Source organism: Gobius niger (genome assembly GCF_951799975.1).
Source record: "Gobius niger genome assembly, chromosome: 11".
Lineage (NCBI taxonomy): Eukaryota > Metazoa > Chordata > Actinopteri > Gobiiformes > Gobiidae > Gobius > Gobius niger.
The window spans coordinates 32,911,062-32,937,065 of NC_136862.1; the positions used below are offsets into that span (position 1 = coordinate 32,911,062).

The 26,004-nt window shown below is 43.2% G+C and overlaps 1 protein-coding gene across 3 annotated transcripts in view; it reads right to left on the reverse strand.

Annotated features, from left to right (window-relative positions):
• The window catches only part of LOC306970364 (glutamate receptor 1-like), a 191,424-nt gene that overhangs the window by 81,497 nt on the left and 83,923 nt on the right, over positions 1-26,004 (reverse strand). For all 3 annotated transcript variants that reach the window (XM_079566320.1, XM_079566321.1, XM_079566322.1), the window contains exons 4-8: positions 14,818-15,002; positions 8,432-8,485; positions 5,234-5,392; positions 3,356-3,523; positions 1,389-1,493 (exon numbers count right to left, since the gene is read on the reverse strand). In XM_079566320.1, the coding sequence (XP_079422446.1) occupies positions 1,389-1,493; positions 3,356-3,523; positions 5,234-5,392; positions 8,432-8,485; positions 14,818-15,002 (671 nt within the window). The remainder of the gene's footprint in view (positions 1-1,388; positions 1,494-3,355; positions 3,524-5,233; positions 5,393-8,431; positions 8,486-14,817; positions 15,003-26,004) is intronic.

Sequence of the window (26,004 nt, forward strand, 5' to 3'; positions counted from 1 at the left end):
TTTAGACACGGCCACGGTTAGTTCTCGACGGGAGCCGGTAATTACTGCACGGTGCTGATGTGGGCCAACAGGGCCGACTCTGAGGAGATTATCTAAAGCTCCTACATTTGGCTATTTTCTCTTTTTAATTGAGGCACCTCAGCTTTTTATCAGGTGAAACCTGTCTGCAGAGCTGTGGTCGCCTCGTGCGACAGGTTACAATAACGACTCAGTCATTATATGATAAACATGTCCTGTCATAGTGATGTCATTGTTATATCGAGGGTATGTAGATTTCATTCCACCATGGAAACATCTTAGCAACAGCAAGTCTATATTTATTATTTGGTTTGACACCTAGAGATGTCTAGGAATCTATTCAGAATCTCATTATTATGCCATAATGATGTTCTATGCACTGATGCCGGTGCTACTTAAAGGTGCATTATGCAACTTTTTGTGCAGAAAAAAAGTGTGACTTTGAGTGACCCAGCGGATGTATGGGTGGTTATAGCTTGGCGCCTTGACTGAAGCGCGACTGTCCCTCTGACCAACACCATTCATTCAGGCATACACATACATGCACATCATTCATTTTGGCCTAGTGTACATGTTTTTAGTGGTAGGGGAAACCGTAGAAACCTACGCAGACACGGGGAGAACATGCAAATTCCACAGAAAGGCCCCGTCCAAGTGGGAGTCCAACCTGGGACCTTCTAGCTGCCTTCTAGCTGCACCACGCCCATGACCCATGTATGTTCATTAACATGCACTTACCTGACCAAATAAACCAATTAACATTAATAACACTAAAAATGATTTGTCAGACAGACACAGACTCTTTTTATTTGTCATGACACTTTTTCAAAGCACTAAAATCAGTCCCATTGGAACTGTACATGATTTAATCTAAAATAATTGTGTCTTAGATATTGTGAGTTATCTGGCTGGTGTTATTACAATGTTACATTAAAAAGAGAAATCCCATCACTCATTTACTTCTTGCTGCCGTCTATCCAAAGTATTTTCGAGCTGAATTCTCCAATGTTTAATCTGACATGAGTGGCTAAAAGCTCCTTTTAAACTTAAAGGTGCATTATGCAACTTTTTGTATATATATTTGTGCAGAATTGACCTTGTAGTGACCCAGCGGCTGCATGAGTGGTCAGCATGGTGCCTTTACTTTTGACCACAGTGGTGCTTACAACGCTCCAGGATCAATTGTTTTGTAGGTTTTCAGGTGTTAGGCTCCGTCCGTCAGCAGAGAAATCCTTCCAAACAATGATCACCTTTTTGTTGCATAAGAAGTTGCATGATGCACCTTTGAAGTTTTTGTGGCCAAAACAATGCAAATACTTCCTAGTTCACAAACCCCCGCTGCATGGGTTAAAGCTGTGAGTGGACTGTACCTTCCTGGGCCCCACGTGGCTCAGCTCCATCACAGTCAGGGTGTAGTTGGTGCGTTGTCCCCGCTCGTCGAACTGGATGTGACCCGACAGTCCCTCCAAACGAACCTGCGAGACAACGGCAGAGTTCAAAACGCTCCGCCGCTCTGTTCTGACGCCCATCCTGTTTAGTTTGTTTGGCCATTCTCTACGAGCGGATTCCAACACAGGAAGAAGTTGTCCGTTGCTTGTATCATCAAACGTTCAAACAGACGGCGAAGTCAGTCCCTATAAAGTATAACAGCCGTTTGATTTCAGGACATTTACGCAAGGCTTTTAGAAATGCCATGAAATCCGTTGTATTTGGATGTTTAGTGCATGCTAATACATTTGGAGAAATGTGACGTTGTGACATTTCCATCACGTTGTTGTCTTTGTAATGGGAATGACAAAAACTCCAAGGAAAAGGCCTTGAATTGGGTCAAATCACCACGAATCAGTCCTGATGCTTTTCACAAAACATTTCTGCATCAAATGAAAAACACCAGGAAACATGGTCGCATTGAGTACCAAGGATCCAAACATTTTTCATGTTATTTGTAGCACCACAGCATATTCTATGTTATAGCTATGGACACATGCTATGGCTCGTTTGAAAGGTGAGACTCTAAGCTCTCCATAGGAGAAAACAAGTTTATTCTACATGCCTCGGTTACTGAGAAATCTAAGTTAAACAGAGGCTAGTTTTGATCAAAATCACAGATTTTTTGGTTCTAGAGATATATTTCGTGTTCTATGAAACCTCTCTGATTAACTCCTGTCTCCTCTCTGGACGGACACCAACGTTATGTGAAGAGGCAAATGCCTAAATATATTAGTTTCAAGTAAATTTTCAAGGACAGCATTGACACGTTTTGAAACTTTTTTTTGCATTTAAACAGCCTGAAGACTTTAACAGGATGTTTCTCAGTCGTCCTCGGACAGATTTTAGCCATTTAAAAACTCAGAGAAAAGCTAAAATCTGTTTTGATCTTTTCACAAGCAGCTGCTCTGCTTTGTCAAACACGCTCCAGAGAGCAAGAGAGAAGTGTCGGGTTGACAGCTTTTCACAGGTTTTTGATGGTCACTTCTGTTCATCACAGAGCTCCCAAAATCACACATCAGGTGAAAACACAAGTTTTTACATTTTTGGCAGTCAATGTGTTAATTGAGATAAATGACAGAAAATTGCTTGAATAAACGTTGTTTGTTGGCATCTTTCCAACGCCCAAGGTCACTTTACAATTAAAAGAAGGTAAAAACAATTGAACAAAATGTTAAATTTGAATCGGTTTGAACTGATCTAAGGTCAGATAAAAATGCTGATGCCTATAGGAAAGCAGAAATCCCACTTGAAATCAGACAAATTAACTCATATTTTTCAAAAAGATTTCTTTCTCACTTGAAATGTCTTTTTCCCACTTCTTTTCGAGCCAAATTTTTGTTTGTTTTTGCCAAATATAGGTGTAAAGAAAGTTTATGTGAAATGTTAAGATTGTGGACAGATTGATCCTGTACCTTTGTCTCTGTGTACTTATGTTTATGTTGCTCCAAATCAAATGTTCAATTCAAATAATCTGAATTAAGAAAACATTGACTTGTCCCATTGGCAAAAAGAGGTTTTATCTAAACTAAGACTAGACAAAACCTACACCAACTTTACATCTTTAGTTTAATCTCTTGATTTATGCACATTTATGTATTTTTTTCCTTAAAATTATGATTTGTCTTTGTACATTAAAGTGTGAAGTTTTGTAGAATAATAGACATTTTTCTCAGAGTGTTGATAAATTAATAACATAATAAATGTTTTCAATCAAACTGTATCAGAAAGTGATTCTATACAATATATTCTATAAAAGACGTAGAAACATCGTATCATATTCTTTTAAATCTGTGGATTAAGATGATTCCATTGGAGCCTCATTTGTCTTGAAAAAGTCTGCCCAGACCTGCTGCAGCGCCCTCTGGATGTCGATGCCCTGGCCCCACGGTGCTGGGGGGTTGGCCAGGCATTCCCCGGCGTTTCCGCGGCGAGAGATGTCGATCCTCTGTTTGCGCAGGTTTTGAAACGCCGCCGCCATGACGCTGACTCCGTCGTACGTCAGCGCTCCTGTGTACTGGGAGAGAGGGGCGTTCAGGACCACAACGTCCTGGCCACAAAACTGAAAACAGCAGAACCTGGAACAATCCTGAAGAAGAAACATTCAGCCTGTGTCTGAACTGTGCAGAAGTTCACAGCAGACCGCTCAAGGAATCGTGTGGTTTATTTGACATATAACTATTTACTAGGGCTGGGACGAGACGCTTTATTTGTGATTCTATACGTATTGCAATATATTAAGTATTGTAAAAGTTTTGAAAAAGAAAACAAAGTGACATTTTCTAAAGCGTTAAGACTGTAAAGTGTTAACGTCCTGCGTAAATGTTCTGGAAGAAATATTACATTTAAAAAGTATTAAAAGTACAGATCCTTTGATAAAGTATCGACACTCAACATTTCAACATTTCAAAACTATATTTTTTATTAATGAATAGTTGGATCTTAACAATGTACCACGTACAACTTCAATATGCAACCAGAAGTAATCAGTAAAGCTTTTATTGAAAACAACAAATAAACTGAAATAGGAGCACACACTGATTGTTAACTACAGCCTCTCGCAGCGCCATCGCTGCTCAGGTGGGACGCAGAAAGACGGTCATTTTGAACTTCTTAAATGATACTGAGGGTCATGGAACAAAAAAGTCAAGTGGAAGAGCCAAAAAATGTGGCCAGCTCTGAGCTGGAGGATCCAATGGGCTGGAGGATCCTGGACCCAAATGAAGCTGGAGCTGCAGCCCGATGACCATCAGAGGCGTGTGCGACTGAAGGGCTTCAACAACAAAGGCCTCGTCTCCTCGAGCCACAGAACTGAACAGTATGTTTGGACTTTGGAGAGAGACCAAACACGGGACAGGAGTCGGCTCCAGGCACCGCCTTCATTTGGGTCGAGGATCGTCCAGTGTCTTGACGCACAGCCAATCAGATCCTCCAGCACAGCACTGGGGACATTTTTTCCACTTTTTTGTTCCAAAACCCTCAGGATCTTTTAAGACTTTCCAAACGATAGTCTTACTGTTTTCAATAAAAGCTTTACTCAAATGTTGTTGTTTATTCATCTCTCTCCCTTTTCTTCTTGTTGCACATTAAAGTTCTACCTTGAACCTTGTTAAGATCCTACGATGCAAAATGTGATTTTTTGTCGTTTTCCAACTGATCTTAAACTTTTGACCGGGACTGTATTTACACTGTGGCACACTGACTGAGGTGTGGTTGCTTGAACATTTCTGGTCCAAACCCATTTTATATTAAGCCCTGATGAAGACCTCGAAACATGTGGGCTTGGCCGTCTAAATAAAGGCCTTTTAAGAACTTCCTCATGCTGCTCGTACTGGTTTGGAAGTGGTTTGCTTTACACTATTTAATTAGCTCTTAGACCAACTGAAATATCACGCTACACCACAGGACCCCACAGTTACTAATACATCGCTCTTTATCTTCAGCGGTCAGTTTGGGGCCTTTTCCTATTAGATGTAGGGGTTGACAGGTTTCTACATGCTAAACAATTCAAATACTGCCTCTTCTGTTGAAGGTCAACCACCCACTCCATCTAGCACATTGGTCCGTTACATTCATGTACCAATTTTAAATTTTAGTGAGGTGTTTCTGTGAGCTCTCCTCGTTGTACCTTGAGCCATCTCCTGAGAACTTTAGTCAGACACATGCACTTCTTGTTCTCCCACTAAAACCATTGAACCAGGGCTAAACCACGTCTTTTGTCCCGTACCTTGAGCCTCCTCCTGAGCGCTTTGGAGTCCTTGGAGTCGAACACCATCCACTCCTGGTTGACCCGCTCCACGTTGGGGTCGGTGTGGTTGACGAGCTGAAAACCCGTCACGTTGGGCGCGAGCTTCTGGAACTCGGTGATGTTCAGGTCCATGAAGCCCTGCCGGACACATCCCAAAGATATCAGTGAACAGTTTGTGGAAACGCCATGGGACCAATGTGTACTTTCCTGATACCAATCTGTGAGGAATGCGACAAAACCAAAGGAGCTGAACCAGGATGAAGCTAAATCAGGACCAAGTATGAATTGCGTCTGAACCAGGACTTGTCCAACTCCTCTGTTGCAACGATTCATTTCCATTTTAGAGAAGAATTAACAAGCCATAGCCAAACATAAGTGCTCTGACTGAACAAGAAGCAAAATCGCCAAAGTTTCTAACATTTGGTTGTGGCATCAGGTTCGGGCCCGGATCAGGTTCAGTTCCATAGACACATAAGAAGGGGTTAAAGTGGATTTGGGAAGTGATGGAACTCTAGTCTAGAACAGTGACCATCTTGTGATGATTTTGAGACAATGTTGTTTCCATTTCTTCAAACACTTCATTTAGTTTGATGTATTTTTGATTGAAAACTGCATATTTTAGTGAAATTCAGCAACATATCCAAATATAGTATCCAAACTGACATCATTAAACCAGATAGTTACAAAGAAGCTCACAAAGGGTTAAGGGGAAGTAACAAAAGCCAAGCTGTAAAATGGTAAAAATGGTCCTCCCGAGGAATTGTTTTAATTCAAAAGATACAATTTAGTTTAATCTGGTGTATTTAAAGTAACTCTGTCTTAACCATAGATGTTGTTGATTGACCGTAAAACCATGTTCTAAGGTTGTTCCCTCGTTGAGAAACAGACCTGAGAAGTCATTGACTTCATGTATCTCCTGTTGAAGCGCCACATCTGTCCTGAATGGGTTATACTGAGTCATAGCTAAAACTGTCCTCCACATTTTTAATGCACATAATCCAACATTTAATCAGTATCCAGGTGACTCCTTGTCCAGCCCTGGCCTCTGTGTCTCAGAGTCACAGTCCTGACACACTTTGAGTTGTGAAATGTCAAATATCAATGCTGAGACACCTGAAAGAATGCTTTTAAATCTCAATTATGCAGGATAAGTCTATTTAAATTCACAGCAGCCTGAATAAGGAGGCTGGAGCGTGATAAAGGCATTAAAGGAAGACCCAGAGCAGGGAGGAAGAGATGAGACGAGGACGAGCTCATGGGAGGAGCAAGCACTTATCGTACCGCTCCAGAGGAATCCACAGGTGGGACAAGCATGTAACACGTAACACTCCGGCGGGCGGGCGGGCGGGCGGGCTGCTTTTCAGCAAACTGTGGATCAAATATTTATGAGGTGAGCGGCCAGGCTCATGCGTTCAGTTCAGTTTGGGTCAGGCCCATGCGTTCAGATCAGTTTGGGTCAGGCCCATGCGTTCAGATCAGTTTGGGTCAAGCCCATGCGTTCAGATCAGTTTGGGTCAGGCCCATGCGTTCAGATCAGTTTGGGTCAGGCCCATGTGTTCAGATCAGTTTGGGTCAGGCCCATGCGTTCAGATCGGTTTGGGTCAGGCCCATGCGCTCAGATGTGTGGGGTTTGGACATGATGTCAGGTGGGCCCAATATAAATGTATCAACAGAAGGTTAGCAACGCCTTTGGGTGAAACAGAGGTTTGAATCCACAAATGAATGGATTGTCTGAGAACTTGTAATATGAAAGAGAGGTAAAGGAAGTGGACAAGTCAAAGCATTGGCTGCTTCACGCCACAAGACTTAGTAGCAGTGGTTCCCAGCTCTGCTCGACCGCTCAGTCCAAAACCTCAGCCCCCCAAATGCTTTCAAACATTTATAACTGGCCATTTAGCCTTTATTTCAAACCTACAGATCTTGGAGTGTTTTCTTAGTCACATGGAACCACGTGTTCTCTGGAGTGACTGATCGTGCTTTCCCATCTGGCAATCTGATGGACGAGTCCGAGTCTGGCAGGAGAACGTGCCGGATGTAAAGTTTGGTGGAGGGGATTATGGATTATGGAGCTGGGCTTGGCTCCTTTGTTCCAGTGAAAGGAACTCTGAATTCTTACGCTCCAAGAGACTTTGAACCATTCCTCATTTCCGAATTGCGTGTTTGGTCACATTGCGCAGGCGCAGCCAGCCTAAAGCAAGTGTCAACGGCCGGAAGTTGGGACAGGTGTCAGTCAACCATCACTGCGCTAAACAACATCCCTTTGTGTGCGCATATTAAGTAGCCATGTGAGCTCTTTATTACAGCTGTTTGACTTGATTCTCCCAGAGTCTGACTCTCTCTACTGTAAAGGCTACATGTTTCCACTGCAAAGGTAAGCCTTCCATAACAATTATGATGTTTCAGTAGGAGCAGACCCTCCTCAGTGAGAGAATGTATAAGCTGCTGTGGACGTTCGCACCAGCTGTGTTAGCTTGAGCAAATGTGTTGCGATTCGCCTACTACAGAGATCGTATGGCCTTACAGCATGACCCAATAAGATACACTGAGACGCTTTTAGACTATGATTCCCCTCACGCAAATATATCTACAGTTGCTTACAGAAAGAAGGGATCGGCTGAGGTGTGGAGTGCTTTAAACGTCTACAATGAACGCTCACTGCTTACCTTGTCTTTAACATCGCAGCCTCATGCATCTTAGGAAGCGCTCGCAGGACAGTTAGTCGCAGTTAGTTAAACATTCCCTATATGTTGATGGTCAGGCTCTAGTGTCAGTATTAAAGATTGCGGGACAATATCCACGCCACAGAAACATGATCAAAACACCAGCACGTTTCTCAACATGATACCACTATTGAAAAAAGGCCACTTTGCCGATGATAGTATTTAACCACTGTTAGCACAACTCTAGCTGCTGTTAGCAAAACATCTGCTTGTAGCTTGCCTTCATAGTCCCTCTTTTAGCTGCTTCTTTCCTCTAGTTTTTGCCTTGGCACCTCTGAATAATTCTATAAACCCCACCAAAAGACGGTATTTGGTCACTTGGTGTTTGTTTTTACAAAACTTTTCATCGCCGTTCTGCTGTTCCTTCAGTAATGTGTATTCTAGCGCACGCATCTGTGGACCCCCATGTCATATTAATGCCTATCAAAGCTTTAGAATGGGAAAGGAGGCGACTCACCTGATTGGCCAGGATAAAGTGGTAATTCTTCAGATTCCTTTTCTGCAGCGCGATCTGAAACGACAAAGAAATCTCATTTCACTTTTCAAAGACACAAGCCTTCGTCGCCGACGCCTGGCACTCGCGCCGCTTTACACACAAGGTAATGGGATAAACACATCACGGTTTGCAGCGATTAATGACTGATCCTGAGCACGGGGGGAAGGAGCGCGTTGGAGGAGCACAGAGGAGAGGAAAAGAACAAGAAAATAGATTAGTATGAAGCGTGGACGGGGATGAGAACTGTTAGGGAAAGAGAAAGAGAAAGCTGAAGTCTGAATTAGAGTCCTTCCCATATCGATACTTTTGAGCCAGTACCTGAACCAGTTTACTTACACCAAGCTGTAGTTTTCTTACTGATTTATGATTGAGTCGTGATATAAATGATGAGAAACGAAACATGAAATGATGCAAAAATCCGAGTGTTTCCAAAGAAAACGGTAACTGAATTTTGTGCTGCTTAAAGATTTACTCACTGTGGAACGAGTAACTTCCTTGACTCGACTTCAACTATCTTCAAACATAAGTCGACCTTTAAAAACGCCCAAGTACCATCGTGAAAACTAAGATGTTAAGGGAGAAAACTAGCCAAAAAAAACAAACTTTGATCACTGCGTGAAAAATCTATATTTTCAACTGCTGTGTCAAAAATATGAAAATGGACCACTTCATGAAAATTTCAAGTTTTCACCTGCCGCGTGTCACCTTAAAGGACCTGATTTTTTTAAGGCTTATTTTATTTGCACCTTGAGGCATTATAGTACTTGGTTGTGGCAGCTAAGAAAAAGGCATCCCTGAGTGAGGCGAAAGAAGGCGAGGACTTAACTGCCCACTGAGTTTTAATCCAAAGTAAAGAACTTCCGTGGGCACTGAGCTGGACAGGATTGGGGGCATATTTAATACAAACACACAGAGGACTCCTCTGTGTGTTTGTCTGAAATTTGTTCTCAGTCCTCTGCGAAGAGCCTGAACCGTAAAAGGCACGAGTCGTGAGCCATTAAGGTAACTTATACAGGAGCGACAAAAGCTTTTGTTTCAATCACATGAGCAGAGCTGACAGGAGGCGTCACAGTGAAGGGTGTTTGGTGAATTCAATCAAATCAAATTAGTGCATCTTCCAGAAGTCACAGCTTAGTGACTCAACTCTGGAGGCCCTTAGCCAGTGTCTGCGTTTCCGTTTCTTTGTAAGCACGGAGCCAGCATGTGTGGGTCGACTCAGGTCTGTGAAAACGCTGCACTTCATCTTCCAGGCCTGTGTGAGGCGCTGTGACGCTAACACAGATAACTGTATTTTTTTTACCTTTATTTAAACCAGGAAAGTGGCCCCAGAGGGGAAACTATTGGCTTGTTGCACGGTATGGCTATGCTAGTTCCTCTGACCTGAAGTTGTGAGCGCCAGTACTTCCTGTCTGTATTCTTTTCCTGGAATAATAATCATATTTTCTAAAGATTATGTTGTGGGCAGTGAGTTCCCGGTAGATGATCATTTACTGTGTGTTCAAATCTTGATGTAAGATCGGAGACACCTGTGATCATAAAGGATTGACGTCTATGTTTATGAGGATCAGTGAGTTTGTCTTGAAGCTAAAGGCTAACATGCTATAAAAAAATGTAATAAAAAGGCACAATTTCAAATTGTATAATGCATGAAATGAATGTTAGCCTTTAGCTTCAAGACAAACTCACTGATCCTCATAAACATAGACGTCTCTTCCACGGAAATATTTACACTTTACAGCTACATCTACCAGAAACTCACTGTCCACCACAGAACCTTTAGGAAATACGATGATTTGAACGGGTCTAAGCTAATCTTAATGGAAATTAATACGAACAGGAAGTAGGCTACTAGCGCCCACAACTTCAGCGCAGAGGAACTAGCGTAGCCACATTGTGCAACAAGCCAATTGTATATGTTTTAGTGGTATGGGAAACCGGAGTACCACAGAAAGGCCCCGTCCAGGTGGGAATCGAACCCGGGACCTTCTTACTGTAAAGCGACTGTACTACCATGCATAGAACAACATGTAGAGATGTAGAGGGCGCAGTAAACTTTTGTGGAATGTAAACAGTGAAAATGAAACTGATTCATGGATTTAGGATCTACAGAAGAGACGAGGAGGAGAGTTTACACTGCGTTCCAAATTATTATGCAAATGACATTTTTCTAAGATTTTCTAAATTGTCAACTCAAATGAGAGTCAGCATAATTTTTAAGTCTTTAACTGGTAGAGGATCATTTAAATGTGGTGGAAAAAATTTCCTAGTGATAACAGTATTTTTTTCAAAAATAAATATAGTAAAAACCTCAAAATCCACTGTTCCAAGTTATTATGCAACTCATCGTTTTAATACATTTTAAAGCTCGTAATTAACTGAAAATGGTCATTTGTTGTATTTGTAGCATTAGGAGGTCATACTTACTGAAATCAAAAGCTATTTCAATCAAAAAAATATTAACGGGTCAAGTTATATTTTACCATAGGAGCCCTTGTGTGATAGCAGCTTCAAAATTCTTAAATCCATTAAAATTGTAAGTTTTTGGACAGTTTCTGCTTGGATTTCTTTGCAGGATGTTAGAATAACCTCCCAGAGCTGCCGTTTGGATGAAAACTGCCTCCCACCCTCATAGAAGTTTTTTTTGTTGAGGCTCCAAAGGTTCTCAACAGGGTCGAAGTCAGGGGAGGAGGGGGTCCACATCATGAGTTTCTCTCCTTTTATGCCCATAGCAGCCTGTGATGCAGAGGTTTTCTTTACAGCAGGACATGGTGCGTTGTCATGATGAAGATGATCTTGTTCGGGAAAGCACAGCTCTTCTTTTTGTAGCATAGAAGACAGTGGTCAGTCAGAAACTCCACATATTTTTCAAAGGTCATTTTCACACCTTCAGGGATCCTAAAAGGGCCTAAAGGGGCCGACCAGCTCTCTCACCATGATTCTGGCCCAAAACATGACTCCGCCACCTCTTTACTGACGTCACAGCCTTGTTGGGACATTGTGGTCATTCACCAACCATTCACTACTCCATTGTGTTGACCATCCAGGACTACACGGCCTCATCAGTGAACAAGACTGTTTGAAAATGAGTCCTCATGTATTCCTGAGCCCGTTGCAGCCGTTTCTGTTCATCAGCATTCAATTAGCCATTTAGGGGAGGCCCGGATAGAAGGTTTATGCACAACTGCAGCCTCTGGAGGGTCCTACACCTTGATGTTCGGGGGACTCCAGAGGCCCCAGCAGCTTCAAATACCTGTATGCTGCTTTGCAGCATCTGTTCTCATAATCTGATGTGTTTGTCTGGCAGAAACCGTCCATATTGTGCCCTTATCGGCACAAAACGGAGTGTGCTCTGAATCATCCACAGATCTCTTATCTGTATGATGATTAAGCTTAATCTTTCATGAAATATCGAAGGTTTTCATACCTAGACCAAGGCATTCAACTATTTCACACTTTTCATCAGCAGAAAGTCCCTTTTTCTTTACCATATTGCTTGAAAATGATGATCTGCATAATAAAGTGGAACACCCTTTTTCAGTAGTTTTTCCCTTAACTGGGCTTAACCTGACAACTAATCATCCCAGGTCTCTGAGATTTATGTCAGTGATTCATAGAGCCCCAAGACACAATACCATCCATGAGTTTCATTATTATTGTTTTTTTTTTTACCTTTTTGACACAAAAATCCAATTTGCATAATAATTTGGAACGCAGTGTATGTCAGTGACTTTTACTGTCAGTCCAAAAACACAGACTGACTCGTGTTTTTCTACTTGTCACCTGTGGCATGTGGACGGCAGTGGAGCAAAGAGGGGCGGAGTCAAACCATCATAGATCCATGAGGAAAACTCATTATAAGGTCAGTAGATTATGGATTACAGACTCTGGAGCTGTGATGTCATTGTTTTAGTAAAAGTTGCGGAGACGTCGTAACAACGGTGACACGTAAACAGCATTTTCAGATCTTTCCACTCTGGGACCTAGTTTGGAAATGTTCATTTACAGATCCCCAAAACGCCAGGCTCGTATGGACGATACGCTGGACTGATAAAATATCTTTGCGTTTGGTCCTCAGCTTGACTTCGTATGGACAGAGCTTCAGCCGGACACAAATCCGATTTTACGGATATATTTAATTATTTGACAACTCGTTTGGATGGATTTAAAGCTGCCGATGACAGACGTGAGGTGCGGGAGCTGCTGTGTGTTTGTGGAGTTTATAGAAGTACGGGGTGGTGTGGGTGCACTGACCTGAGAGATTTTTATTTACTATGTGGTTCATATATCTGTATGTGTAATATATATGTAGTTTGATCATTGTACGTTTAGTAAATGCATTGCTTGGCTATTGTCTACTGCTTAAAGATGTGAGATCAGTTTTACTGCGCCTGCTAGCTGTAGCTGTTGCCTTCTGAGTTTGCTGTGTCAGTGGCTGAGCACTTGGTCAGAGACAGAAAATAAACACTAGTTCTGAGAGCCTTATTGATTTTGGCTAAAACAGGCTTATGTTTGTTTGCTGAATAAATCGAGCTGTATTTTTGTTAATTACTTTGTCCAGTGACGACTTTCTTTCATCATACTGTAACTCAGTTACCAACTAATTGAAGCCTTGGAATGCGAAAGGAATGCTCCCAAGAGTTATGATAGAGTTATGATAGTGTTATGATAGATAGAGTTATGATAGAGTTATGATAGAGTTATGATAGAGTTATGATAGAGTTATGATAGATAGAGTTATGATAGAGTTATGATAGAGTTATGATAGAGTTATGATAGAGTTATGATAGAGTTATGATAGAGCTATGATAGAGCTATGATAGAGTTATGATAGAGTTATGATAGAGTTATGATAGATAGAGTTATGATAGAGTTATGATAGTGTTATGATAGAGTTATGATAGAGTTATGATAGTGTTATGATAGTGTTATGATAGTGTTATGATAGAGCTATGATAGAGCTATGATAGAGTTATGATAGAGTTATGATAGTGTTATGATAGTGTTATGATAGTGTTATGATAGTGTTATGATAGTGTTATGATAGTGTTATGATAGAGTTATGATAGAGTTATGATAGAGCTATGATAGAGCTATGATAGAGTTATGATAGAGTTATGATAGAGTTATGATAGATAGAGTTATGATAGAGTTATGATAGAGTTATGATAGTGTTATGATAGAGTTATGATAGAGTTATGATAGAGTTATGATAGAGCTATGATAGAGCTATGATAGAGTTATGATAGAGTTATGATAGAGTTATGATAGATAGAGTTATGATAGAGTTATGATAGAGTTATGATAGTGTTATGATAGAGTTATGATAGAGTTATGATAGAGTTATGATAGAGTTATGATAGAGCTATGATAGAGTTATGATAGAGTTATGATAGAGTTATGATAGATAGAGTTATGATAGAGTTATGATAGAGTTATGATAGTGTTATGATAGAGTTATGATAGAGTTATGATAGTGTTATGATAGTGTTATGATAGTGTTTTGATAGAGTTATGATAGAGTTATGATAGAGCTATGATAGTGTTATGATAGAGTTATGATAGAGTTATGATAGAGTTATGATAGAGTTATGATAGTGTTATGATAGTGTTATGATAGTGTTATGATAGTGTTATGATAGTGTTATGATAGTGTTATGATAGAGTTATGATAGAGTTATGATAGTGTTATGATAGTGTTATGATAGTGTTATGATAGAGTTATGATAGTGTTATGATAGAGTTATGATAGAGTTATGATAGAGTTATGATAGTGTTATGATAGTGTTATGATAGAGTTATGATAGAGTTATGATAGTGTTATGATAGAGTTATGATAGAGTTATGATAGAGTTATGATAGAGTTATGATAGAGTTATGATAGCAGCTTCACTCACTCGGACGCATTACATACGTCAAGACCAAACACTAGCGAAAATCAGGTCCAATCGTTTCAAAGGAGTTCACCCCTCCCACCTGATAACGGAATTGTGAAGCTCCAGACCCTTGTATGAAACGCAATAAAGAGAGTTTGGTGAAACCAGGCTAATAACTAATTACTTTTTAAAAGTAATCTTCCCAACACTGCTCTTAGCGTTCAAGTGTCCACATATGGTGAGACCTGTTCCTGAGTTGTAGTCATTCTAAACCACATAAAGCACTTTACATCCAGTGTTGGTTCTCCCTGGAGCAGCTGTGTGTTACCCCACAGGCGTGACGGAAGTGTCTAGCCCAAGGACACAACAGTATCCATCGAAGAGAGTAGGGGGATGGCTTTAGAACATAATATAAAACATGAGCTTTAAAGGAAAAAGTACCCAGATTAAACAGTTTCTTAAACATTTCTGTACCAGGTTGAGGAGGTAGTTTATCTTGTCGAGCTCGCTGTCGATGATGATCTGGAACTCCTTCTTGTAGTCCAGGTCTGCCAGGAGTTTGATGAAGGCCGTCTCTGTCAGGGTCTCCAGGTTCACAGAGGTCACCTGCCAGGGCTGCTCTGCCGCCGTGTCCAGGATCCGCTGCAGCACCGCCAGGCCTGAACACATGGGCACAAACAGACCTGAACACATGGGCACAAACAGACCTGAACACGCGAGGACACAAACAGACCTGAACACACGAGCACAAACAGACCTGAACACACGAGGACGCAAACAGACATGAACACACGAGGACACAAATAGACCTGAACACACAAACAGACCTGAACACACGAACACGCAAACAGACCTGAACACACAAGGACACAAATAGACCTGAACACACGAGGACGCAAACAGACATGAACACACGAGGACACAAATAGACCTGAACACACAAACAGACCTGAACACACGAACACGCAAACAGACCTGAACACACAAACACAAACAGACCTGAACACACGAGCACAAACAGACCTGAACACACGAGCACAAATACACCTGAACACACGAGGACACAAACAGGCCTGAACACATGGGCACAAAAAGACCTGAACACACGAGGACACAAACAGACCTGAACACACGAGGACACAAACAGACCTGAACACACGAGCACAAACAGGCCTGAACACACAAACACAAACAGACCTGAACACACAAGCACAAACAGACCTGAACACACGAGAACACAAACAGACCTGAACACACAAGGACACAAATAGACCTGAACACACGAGGACACAAACAGACCTGAACACACGAGAACACAAACAGACCTGAACACACGAGAACACAAACAGACCTGAACACACGAGAACACAAACAGACCTGAACACACGAGAACACAAACAGACCTGAACACACGAGTACAAACAGACCTGAACACACAAGCACAAACAGACCTGAACACACAAGGACACAAACAGACCTGAACACACGAGAACACAAACAGACCTGAACACACGAGTACAAACAGGCCTGAACACACAAGCACAAATAGACCTGAACACACAAGGACGCAAATAGACCTGAACACACGAGCACAAACAGACCTGAACATATGAGCACAAACAGACCTGAACACACAAACACAAACAGACCTGAACACACGAGCACAAACAGGCCTGAACACATCGCCACAAACAGGCCTGAACACACAAACACAAACAGACCTGAACACACGAGGACACAAACAGACCTGAACACACAAACACAAACAGACCTGAACACACGAGGACACAAACAGACCTGAACACATGGGCACAAACAGACCTGAACACACGAGCACAAACAGACCTGAACACACAAGGACACAAACAGACCTGAACACACGAGGACACAAACAGACCTGAACACACGAGCACAAACAGACCTGAACACACACGCACAAACAGGCCTGAACACACAAACACAAACAGACCTGAACACACAAGGACGCAAATAGACCTGAACACACAAGCACAAACAGACCTGAACACACAAGCACCGCCAGGCCTGAACACACGAGGACACAAACAGACCTGAACACACGAGGACGCAAATAGACCTGAACACACGAGCACAAACAGGCCTGAACACACGAGGACGCAAATAGACCTGAACACACAAGCACAAACAGGCCTGAACACACGAGGACGCAAATAGATCTGAACACACGAGGACGCAAATAGACCTGAACACACGAGCACAAACAGGCCTGAACACACGAGGACGCAAATAGACCTGAACACACGAGGACGCAAACAGACCTGAACACACAAGGACACAAACAGACCTGAACACACGAGGACGCAAATAGACCTGAACACACGAGCACAAACAGACCTGAACACACGAGAACGCAAACAGACCTGAACACACGAGGACGCAAATAGACCTGAACACACGAGCACAAACAGGCCTGAACACACGAGCACAAACAGGCCTGAACACACGAGAACGCAAACAGACCTGAACACACGAGCACAAACAGCCATGAACACACAAGGACACAAACAGACCTGAACACACGAGCACAAACAGACCTGAACACACACGCACAAACAGGCCTGAACACACAAACACAAACAGACCTGAACACACAAGGACGCAAATAGACCTGAACACACAAGCACAAACAGACCTGAACACACAAGCACCGCCAGGCCTGAACACACGAGGACACAAACAGACCTGAACACACGAGGACGCAAATAGACCTGAACACACGAGCACAAACAGGCCTGAACACACGAGGACGCAAATAGACCTGAACACACAAGCACAAACAGGCCTGAACACACGAGGACGCAAATAGATCTGAACACACGAGGACGCAAATAGACCTGAACACACGAGCACAAACAGGCCTGAACACACGAGGACGCAAATAGACCTGAACACACGAGGACGCAAACAGACCTGAACACACAAGGACACAAACAGACCTGAACACACGAGGACGCAAATAGACCTGAACACACGAGCACAAACAGACCTGAACACACGAGAACGCAAACAGACCTGAACACACGAGGACGCAAATAGACCTGAACACACGAGCACAAACAGGCCTGAACACACGAGCACAAACAGGCCTGAACACACGAGAACGCAAACAGACCTGAACACACGAGCACAAACAGCCATGAACACACAAGCACAAACAGGCCTGAACACACGAGGACACAAACAGGCCTGAACACACGAGAACGCAAACAGACCTGAACACACAAGCACAAACAGACCTGAACACACGAGGACGCAAATAGACCTGAACACACGAGCACAAACAGGCCTGAACACACGAGAACGCAAACAGACCTGAACACACGAGGACGCAAATAGACCTGAACACACGAGCACAAACAGGCCTGAACACACGAGAACGCAAACAGACCTGAACACACAAGCACAAACAGACCTGAACACATGAGGACGCAAATAGACCTGAACACACAAGGACACAAACAGACCTGAACACACGAGCACACAAACAGACCTGAACACACAAGCACAAACAGGCCTGAACACACGAGGACACAAACAGACCTGAACACACGAGGACACAAACAGACCTGAACACACGAGGACACAAACAGACCTGAACACACGAGGACGCAAATAGACCTGAACACACGAGAACACAAACAGACCTGAACACACGAGAACACAAACAGACCTGAACACATGGGCACAAACAGACCTGAACACACGAGGACGCAAATAGATCTGAACACACAAGCACAAACAGGCCTGAACACACGAGGACGCAAATAGATCTGAACACACGAGGACGCAAATAGACCTGAACACACGAGCACAAACAGGCCTGAACACACGAGAACGCAAACAGGCCTGAACACACGAGAACGCAAACAGACCTGAACACACGAGGACGCAAATAGACCTGAACACACGAGCACAAACAGGCCTGAACACACGAGAACGCAAACAGACCTGAACACACGAGCACAAACAGGCCTGAACACACGAGGACGCAAATAGACCTGAACACACGAGGACACAAACAGGGCTGAACACACAAGCACAAACAGGCCTGAACACACAAGGACACAAATACACCTGAACACATGGGCACAAACAGACCTGAACACACAAGGTTTAAAGGAGACATATCATTCTATTTTGGCCTTATTTTTACACACACACAACATTATTTAACACTTAAATCAATGAAAAAGGCGATATTGACCTACATGAAAATGAGCCTAAGCCAACGTCACTCACCAAAACACCGCGTCAAGGCAAAAATGTGTCTCCAAACCAACAACAAACTGTGGCACAACCAGTGGCCCTGAATATACAACATGAATCAATCTGATGGTAATGAATAAAGCACTGCCCTGTTTCATGAGGAGAGTTTTGTAGCAATGCAGTTGTTTCTGAGACGTGTAATGTTAGTGTCACAGTCAGGCTTAGCGTATTTACATTATGAGAAGTACATCATATTGTTGTAGGCTCTGAAGCAGCCGCGTCTTATACTGTACATTAGGACACAAACAAACACTGTATTTTTTTTTTTTTAGTTCAATAGGTCCTTGTTTAAAGGCAAAGCAGGATTTCTCAGACAGCGACGCAAGCAATTGTGTCCAAATGCTTTTTTCTCACATTGTGGTGACATCATCTGCACTAAAAATAGCCCCTACACACTCCAAATTGTCCAATCTGGTATGTAATGTTGTTAAAGATTTGTCTTTGCATCAAATATGTCAACAAATTTCAAATGCAGCCCGGTTCTTAATATTTGCTCTGCCCTCCGGCTCTCTCTCTCCGCAGGTGGGGGTCTGTAATGACGGCCGCTCTCTCTACTCTGTCCACCGTCTCCCCCGGTGATGTTTTATTCATCACGACATGATCTGAGCAGAGGGTGCAGCGTCAGCGCAAACATCAGCAGGTGAGAGGGACTCCATGAGGCAGCTCGCCCAGGAGTCCGGTAAGGTGGACTCGCCGGTCGCCTTGGCGCCTAAATGAGAGTGTGGCGAGCAAACTGAAGTGGGAATAAGAGGGGAAAAAATAAATAAATCTGTCCCCGTTTTGGCAGATCATTGTTTGAATTGTGGGGGGGAGGAAAAGAAAGAGGAAGAAAAGAAAAAAAAAAACGCTGTGTGGGCCGAATCTCACAGTAATCACATCCGCTCCATCCAGAAGTCAGCGCATTACTGCCCCACATATACAGTGTGGGGGAGGGGGAGAGAGAGACGGGGCGAGAGGAGAGAGAGACGGAGAGAGGGGGAGAGAGGGGGAGAGAGAGAGAAAAGAGACAGAGAGAGAAAGAAAGAAAGAAAGAAAGAAAGAAGAGAGAGACGGAGAGAGGGGAAGAGAGGGGGAGAGAGAGAGAAAAGAGAGAGAGAGAGAAAGAAAGGAGAGAGAGAGAGAGAGACGGAGAGAGGGGGAGAGAGGGGGAGAGAGAGAGAAAAGAGAGAGAGAGAGAAAGAAAGAAAGAAAGAAAGAAAGAAAGAAAGAAAGAAGAGAGAAACGGAGAGAGGGGAAGAGAGAAAGAAGAGAGAGAGAGAGAGAGAAAGAAAGAAAAGAGAAAGAAAAAAGAGAGAGAGAAAGAAAGAAAGAAGAGAGAGAGAGAAAGAAGAGAGAGAGAGAAAGAAGAGAGAGAGAAAGAAGAGAGAGATAGAGAAAAGAGAGAGAAAGAAAGAAGAGAGAGAAAGAAAACAGAGAGAAAGAGAGAAAAGAGAGAGAGAGAGAGAAAGAAAGAAAGAAAGAAAGAAAGAAAGAAAGAAAGAAGCGAGAGAGAGAGAAAAGAGAAAGAAAGAGAGAAAAGAGAGAGAGAGAGAAAGAAAGAATGAAAGAAAGAAAGAAAGAAGAGAGAGAGAGAGAGAAGGAGTGTGAGAAGAAAGAGAAAAGGAGAGAGAGAGGGACACAGGGAGAGAGATGGAAAGAGGGAGAGGGGGAGAGAGAGGAGAGAGAGAAGGAGTGTGGGAAGAGAGAGAAGGAGAGAGAGAGGGAGAGAGAGGAGAGAGAGAAAGACAGAGGAGGAGAGAGACTAGAGAGGGAGAGGGAGAGAGAGAGAACGGGACAGAGAGAGAAACAAAGACCTCATGCAGCGCTGCCACACTCTTTACTGGGACAAAAGGAGAGACCAGAACAGCGACTGATGAGTGAGTTCTTGATGAGACGCTGCAGGTGTTAGGGCTGAACATTACAGATCGAAGATGAGAAAAATGTATGTAAGTTTTCTGTAATTTTATGGTTTCGTATTTAAAAAACAATACTGTATATTTTAGGCATAAAAATGGCCAAAAATATTGATATTTTCAGCAAACAAACTCTAAATAAAGGGTAGGCCCAGGTTTAAAGTATTTTCTGTTGATATTGTATTCAAAAAATAATAATTCAGGGAGATTTTGGATTATTTCAAGCAGGATTAGATCAATTAGATATTAAAAAATCCCTTGAGAAAAGAAAAAAAACCTTCCAAAGACTAAAATGTGGAGTCAGTAGGAGCTAAAGAGGAGATGTTGTTGCAATGGAATGAAAACCTCATTTGGGGAAAACGGTCCTAAAGTTTAGGAACGTGGTCGTATATCCCACAAAGGAAATGACCATATTTGGATTGCAGTGTCATCTCGGTCACAGCCTTTCGTGCTACACGTGGATACCAAACTTGAATAGCCGGCTTTTGTGCCGCCATGTTGTAGTTACTTCCTGAATATCCCTGAAGCGCCACAAAGAAGAAGGTTTGTCCCTGTCGTGTTGTAAGTAAGTCAGTAAGTAAGTGCTTTATTTGTCAACAAAATACTGTTCAGGTGTTAGTCCTGAGCCGCTGTGACTGAGCCGTGCCACCACTGTGGGTCAGCCTGACCAGTATGTTTTTGGAGGTCAGGGAAACAGTAGCACCCCTGGAGGAAACCTGGCTGCCTTCAGTTTCAGATCCTCTGAAACCATGCACCGGGTTTGTCCCTGTTTCAGAAGAGCGTGGTGTCCTGCACTGGTCAGCTCCACTTTCACCTTCCTCTTCCTCCTGCACAGCTCCCTCCGCTCCCTCCGCTCCCTCCGCTCCACAAGTCTTTCACCATCTTCTGTGAGGAACTTTGCAGTTAATCTGCTTTATTCTCCAGTGAACGTCCATTAGCCAGAACAACAGAAAGCATGTGTGGCTTAGCTGTGGGTCTCGCCCGGATACCTCCTTGTTTGCCCCTTTTTTGCTCGTCTTGTGAAGCTTCCACTGTGCTGCAGGTGTGGGGTTTCTCGGTGCCTCTTCAGTGTCTCACACAGAGCTTTAGCCCTCTTCACTATGATGGGATTTGGCTGATTTTAACCTGCTGTAGAGCCGACTACAAGACTCCTTTTAAACATCTGATTACACAAAAAATATTACATTTACTCTCCATTTTCATTAGTGATGCTTTTCTGGCATTAAAAAACCATACACAATGAAGGCTTATTTTTAATATAAAAAAAATCTTCATTTTTCCTGGAGAAATGGTGAGCTGTGTTGTTCAAATTAGGTGCAAAGCCGTTTTTGGCCTTTCACCTGTTATTTCAGCAGGAGATTCAGATAAAGTTGCGCTCTGAGCTGTGTTTATGTATGGAACTGTCAGCTGTTTGGATCCGGAGGTAGCTTATTATTGTACATGATGTCACACTTAACAAACATAAAATGGACTAAAATGGCAGTAAAAAGAAATCCACCAATCCCCACAAAAAACATGGACAAGACGTTCAAAAGCAAAACAATGTGCAACACAGAAACCACAAAAAATGCAGCTTTACCGAGAGAGAGGGAGGTTGCTGCCTGTTTACACGTCGTCATGAAAACATTGTTGTACTGGTTTGGGCACAGTTTTCAAAAAGTAAAAATATGACTGAGGCTGAGGCTTTTACTTCTGGCTGGTGTGCACTGTACGATGTTTATTGTCTTGCCACACTGCCCTAAGTGGGGACGGTCAAATCTTGAGCCGTTGAGCTCGTCTCCACTCTGCGATTGTTCAAAGAGATATTTGTAGCTACGATCAAAGTTTTGTCGCAGCAGTTTCAGGCTTCAGAAAGTGTGTGCTTAGCTCAGGCGAGCGCAACATGCTCCAGAGAAAGTCCTGCTCATGCGTAGTCGGACCCGCTCATGCCCGGCCTCTGCTGACTCTGGCGGTTTGTGCAGATGTGCTGGTGGGACACTGACAGAGATCCTCTCTGCAGCAAGAAGATGGCTCGCCCTACGACTACTGTTCCAAAATATCAGACACTGCTTGATGTCGGTCGTACGGCGGTTCTATTTTAAATCTCTCCCTGTCTCACTGTAAGACCTACGACCTAAGATATTTCTTACGACTAGTGATCATACGTTGTAGACCCGCCCTTAGAGTAACATTTGACTGGAGTTATTTGTGCTTTTAGTTTGATCACCCCTGGTCTTTCTGCGAGTTCCTCAGATCACTAAACGGTTTGGAACACTCACGAGCTTTCAGAGAGAAAGAGAAGCAGCAGACAGAAGAAGAGACCGAGGCGGCTGCACTTGGAGCTTGTTGACACTGTGGGCGACTGCGGTGTGTTTGTCACCGAGGAGGTTTTAGATCTAAATGTCAAGTGTCGGATAATGACACTTATGACCTGCAATTACAGAGAGAGAGAGCTCTGGTGCGCTGGAGGGAGATATATACAGACAGTCGGGGTGTAACCAGGGCTGCTGCATGCTACTGTGGTGCCCTAAGCAGAAATGTTTTCACAGCTGACGGACCCGCTCACAAGAAAACCTACACAACAGGTGACCCTGGAGAGTTGTAGAGGCCACCGTGTTGAAGGCAAAGTTTCTCCTCGAGGACTTGATGCCCGGCGCACACACAACACGGAAAATAAACTTGCACACAATTTATTAAAGTCGACATATCGTCAATGACTTTTTCAGGTTTTGAACTACAATATAACGTCGTTCCCTGGAGCTGGGGAACCTTTAGAGAAGAAAACACAAACTCTCCAGATCCCTAAAGAAAAGAGACATTGATGAATTCAGAAGAGACCGAAATGACTATGAGGAGGGACAGGTGTGCTCTTGGTCCATAAAACGTGCGCGAACTCTGTTCAATTTGCCAAGCAGCGAAGACAAAGACATGTCAAGTGACTCTGATTTTTTAGACAAACACAACGAGAGACGTGAGGCAGGAGGAGGAAGGAGGCGCGGACCGACACAGCGTGGACAACCAACAAAACGGTCATAAATATATCAGACAGTCCACTCTCACAGGGCTGCTTTCAAAAGGTTTATCCTACGCACTTACAGACAAATGAATTTCAAACAAAGCGTAAAGGTGTGGTACCCACTGAACACCTCTCTTTCATTTGAGACACAGATGCCGCTCCATTCAGGGTCCCCGTGAACAAACATCCTTGTCTTAAAGGGACAGGCCGCCGTTTTTCCATACTGAGATATGAGTTGATGCGTACCTGTCTGGTCTGTGTGCCCGTGGAAGAGCTTGGTCACTTCCAACTTCACCCCCGTTTGGAGCCATAGGAATATACTGGGAGAGGCCATACTGTGATATGTTCTTACCTGAGCTTAGACGAGTTGATACGTACCTGTCTGGTCTTTGTGCGTGCCCTCATTCTCGCAAAACGACCAAAGATGTTGTTTGGCCTCTCCCAATGTATTCCTATGGCTCCAAACAGGGTGAAGTTAGAAGCGACCAAGCTCCTCCACGGGCACACAGACAAGACAGGTACGCATCAACTCGTCTAAGCTCAGGTAAGAACATATCTCAGTCTGGAAAAACGGTGGCCTGTTCCTTTAATGTATTGACTAAAACAGCCTCCTTTAAAGTGGAGAAAGATAATCCTGTGAAAAAAATAATGCAAATGTTCTCATAAAACAAGCTGATAAATGAGGTGCCCCAGTGGCATGGGCGAGGCGACAATATATAAAAGAATCATCTTGTCTGAGGATATTTTTGGTCTTGTACAGAGAGATCATGGACCCAGTGACTGATATCAATGATCATTTTTCTAATCCCTACATTTTCTTTTTAGCTACGACTTGTGAAAGTGTAATGCTGTTAATAGGAAAAACTGGCTCCTGCCGCTGGGTCCAGCAATTAACTAATCCAACCTGCTGCCAGCCTCTACTGTCAAACCCATTGCTAATCATGGAATCCCAGCTGAAGGACCTTGTTGATGTTACATGTTACCTTCACAATCCACCTGGTAGACCCATTACTAGAGGCAATGATCACCAGCCTCGAACCAGCCACATCTAAAAGACACCACAGATGTTTTGATGAAGCTGAATAAACTAGTAAAAACAAACTCCAGCGACCAAAGAACCAAGAAAGAACCCGCCTCTTTCTGTATATCACTCCACTCACAGTTTTGAGTGATCTTCGGGCAAAGCTGTAATAAGCAGCTGTTTCTTCTTCTAAGGTATCTTCTAGCTATTCTTCCCGGACACTTTTGCTCATACAACAGAACAAAGCGCGTCACATTACATAGGACTGATGGTGATGGACATTGAAGCTTCATATTCGAACATCTCACTCGGTGAAAGCCTTGAGGCATTAAGTTTTTACTTTTTTACTCCAGATGATGCAATGCCACCGGGCAGATTTCTTGTCAGCTGGACAGAATGGGCAACAACATATTTCTGTTCCGGGACAAGCCAGAACACCTCCGTCTGCAGCGAGACTACCCCCTTCCTTCACAACATCACATGCTATGGAACATACATCAATGATTTACTTCTGATTTTTACGGGAAAATGACTTGTTTGAGTTAAAAAAAATTATACACCAATTTGACCAATAGAAATCTTGAACTGAGTTCAGATGACAGTACATCAAACGTACCCTGTTGATCTTTTGTTATGTTAATATCCGCACTTCCATCACAGAAAAGGCACTGATCACAACACAGTATTAAGGCCCGACAGCAACCATCCATCCCACCTGAAAAACATCATTCCTCTGGGACGCACGGATCTTTTTACGGGCAGAATGGGAGATAAATAACCTGACACTCATCATGAGCAGCAGACGAGGCAAAACCAGGACTAAAACAGGAACTAATGGATCACGGAGATCTGTTCAGTGCAGACTGTTGGAGGGAGACGTGGAAGGATCTAGTCAGGGCTTTGCTCTCTGGCCTCAGTCGCTGCTCATACCAGTGGTTTCTGCCTAATGTTTACGAGTCATGGCGATGTTTTAGTGTAAGCTTCGTATTAACTCTTAGCTCACATTATAGAGGGTCTGCACATGCATTTTCATTTTAAATAGAGCCCACGATATTCCGTAGTGAATGTCGTGATTGTCTATTTTGTGTGGGTTATTAGCCGGTCACTGAAGGCTGGTCTCAGAGCGAGTCATTCTCCGCAGCTATTACGAGGATCTCAGTCAGGCTCAACGACACAACATCAGCACAGAATCACAACACAACAGGACTAACCCGGAAACACTTTTCCCTGGAAGGAAACACCGATATGCGGCACTCGTGGGCAGGAGTTATTTACCTTTTACGCTGTTTAACCTGAAGCTAGCTAGCTAGCTCAACCAGCTCAACTGTTTATGGAAACAGCTGCGGTGGAGTCGCTCACACCTGGGCCCCCCCAACTGAAACTTTTATGTTTGACTTTACTAATCCAGACAAATATGCTTCAATGCAGGATCATTTTATGTACGCCTG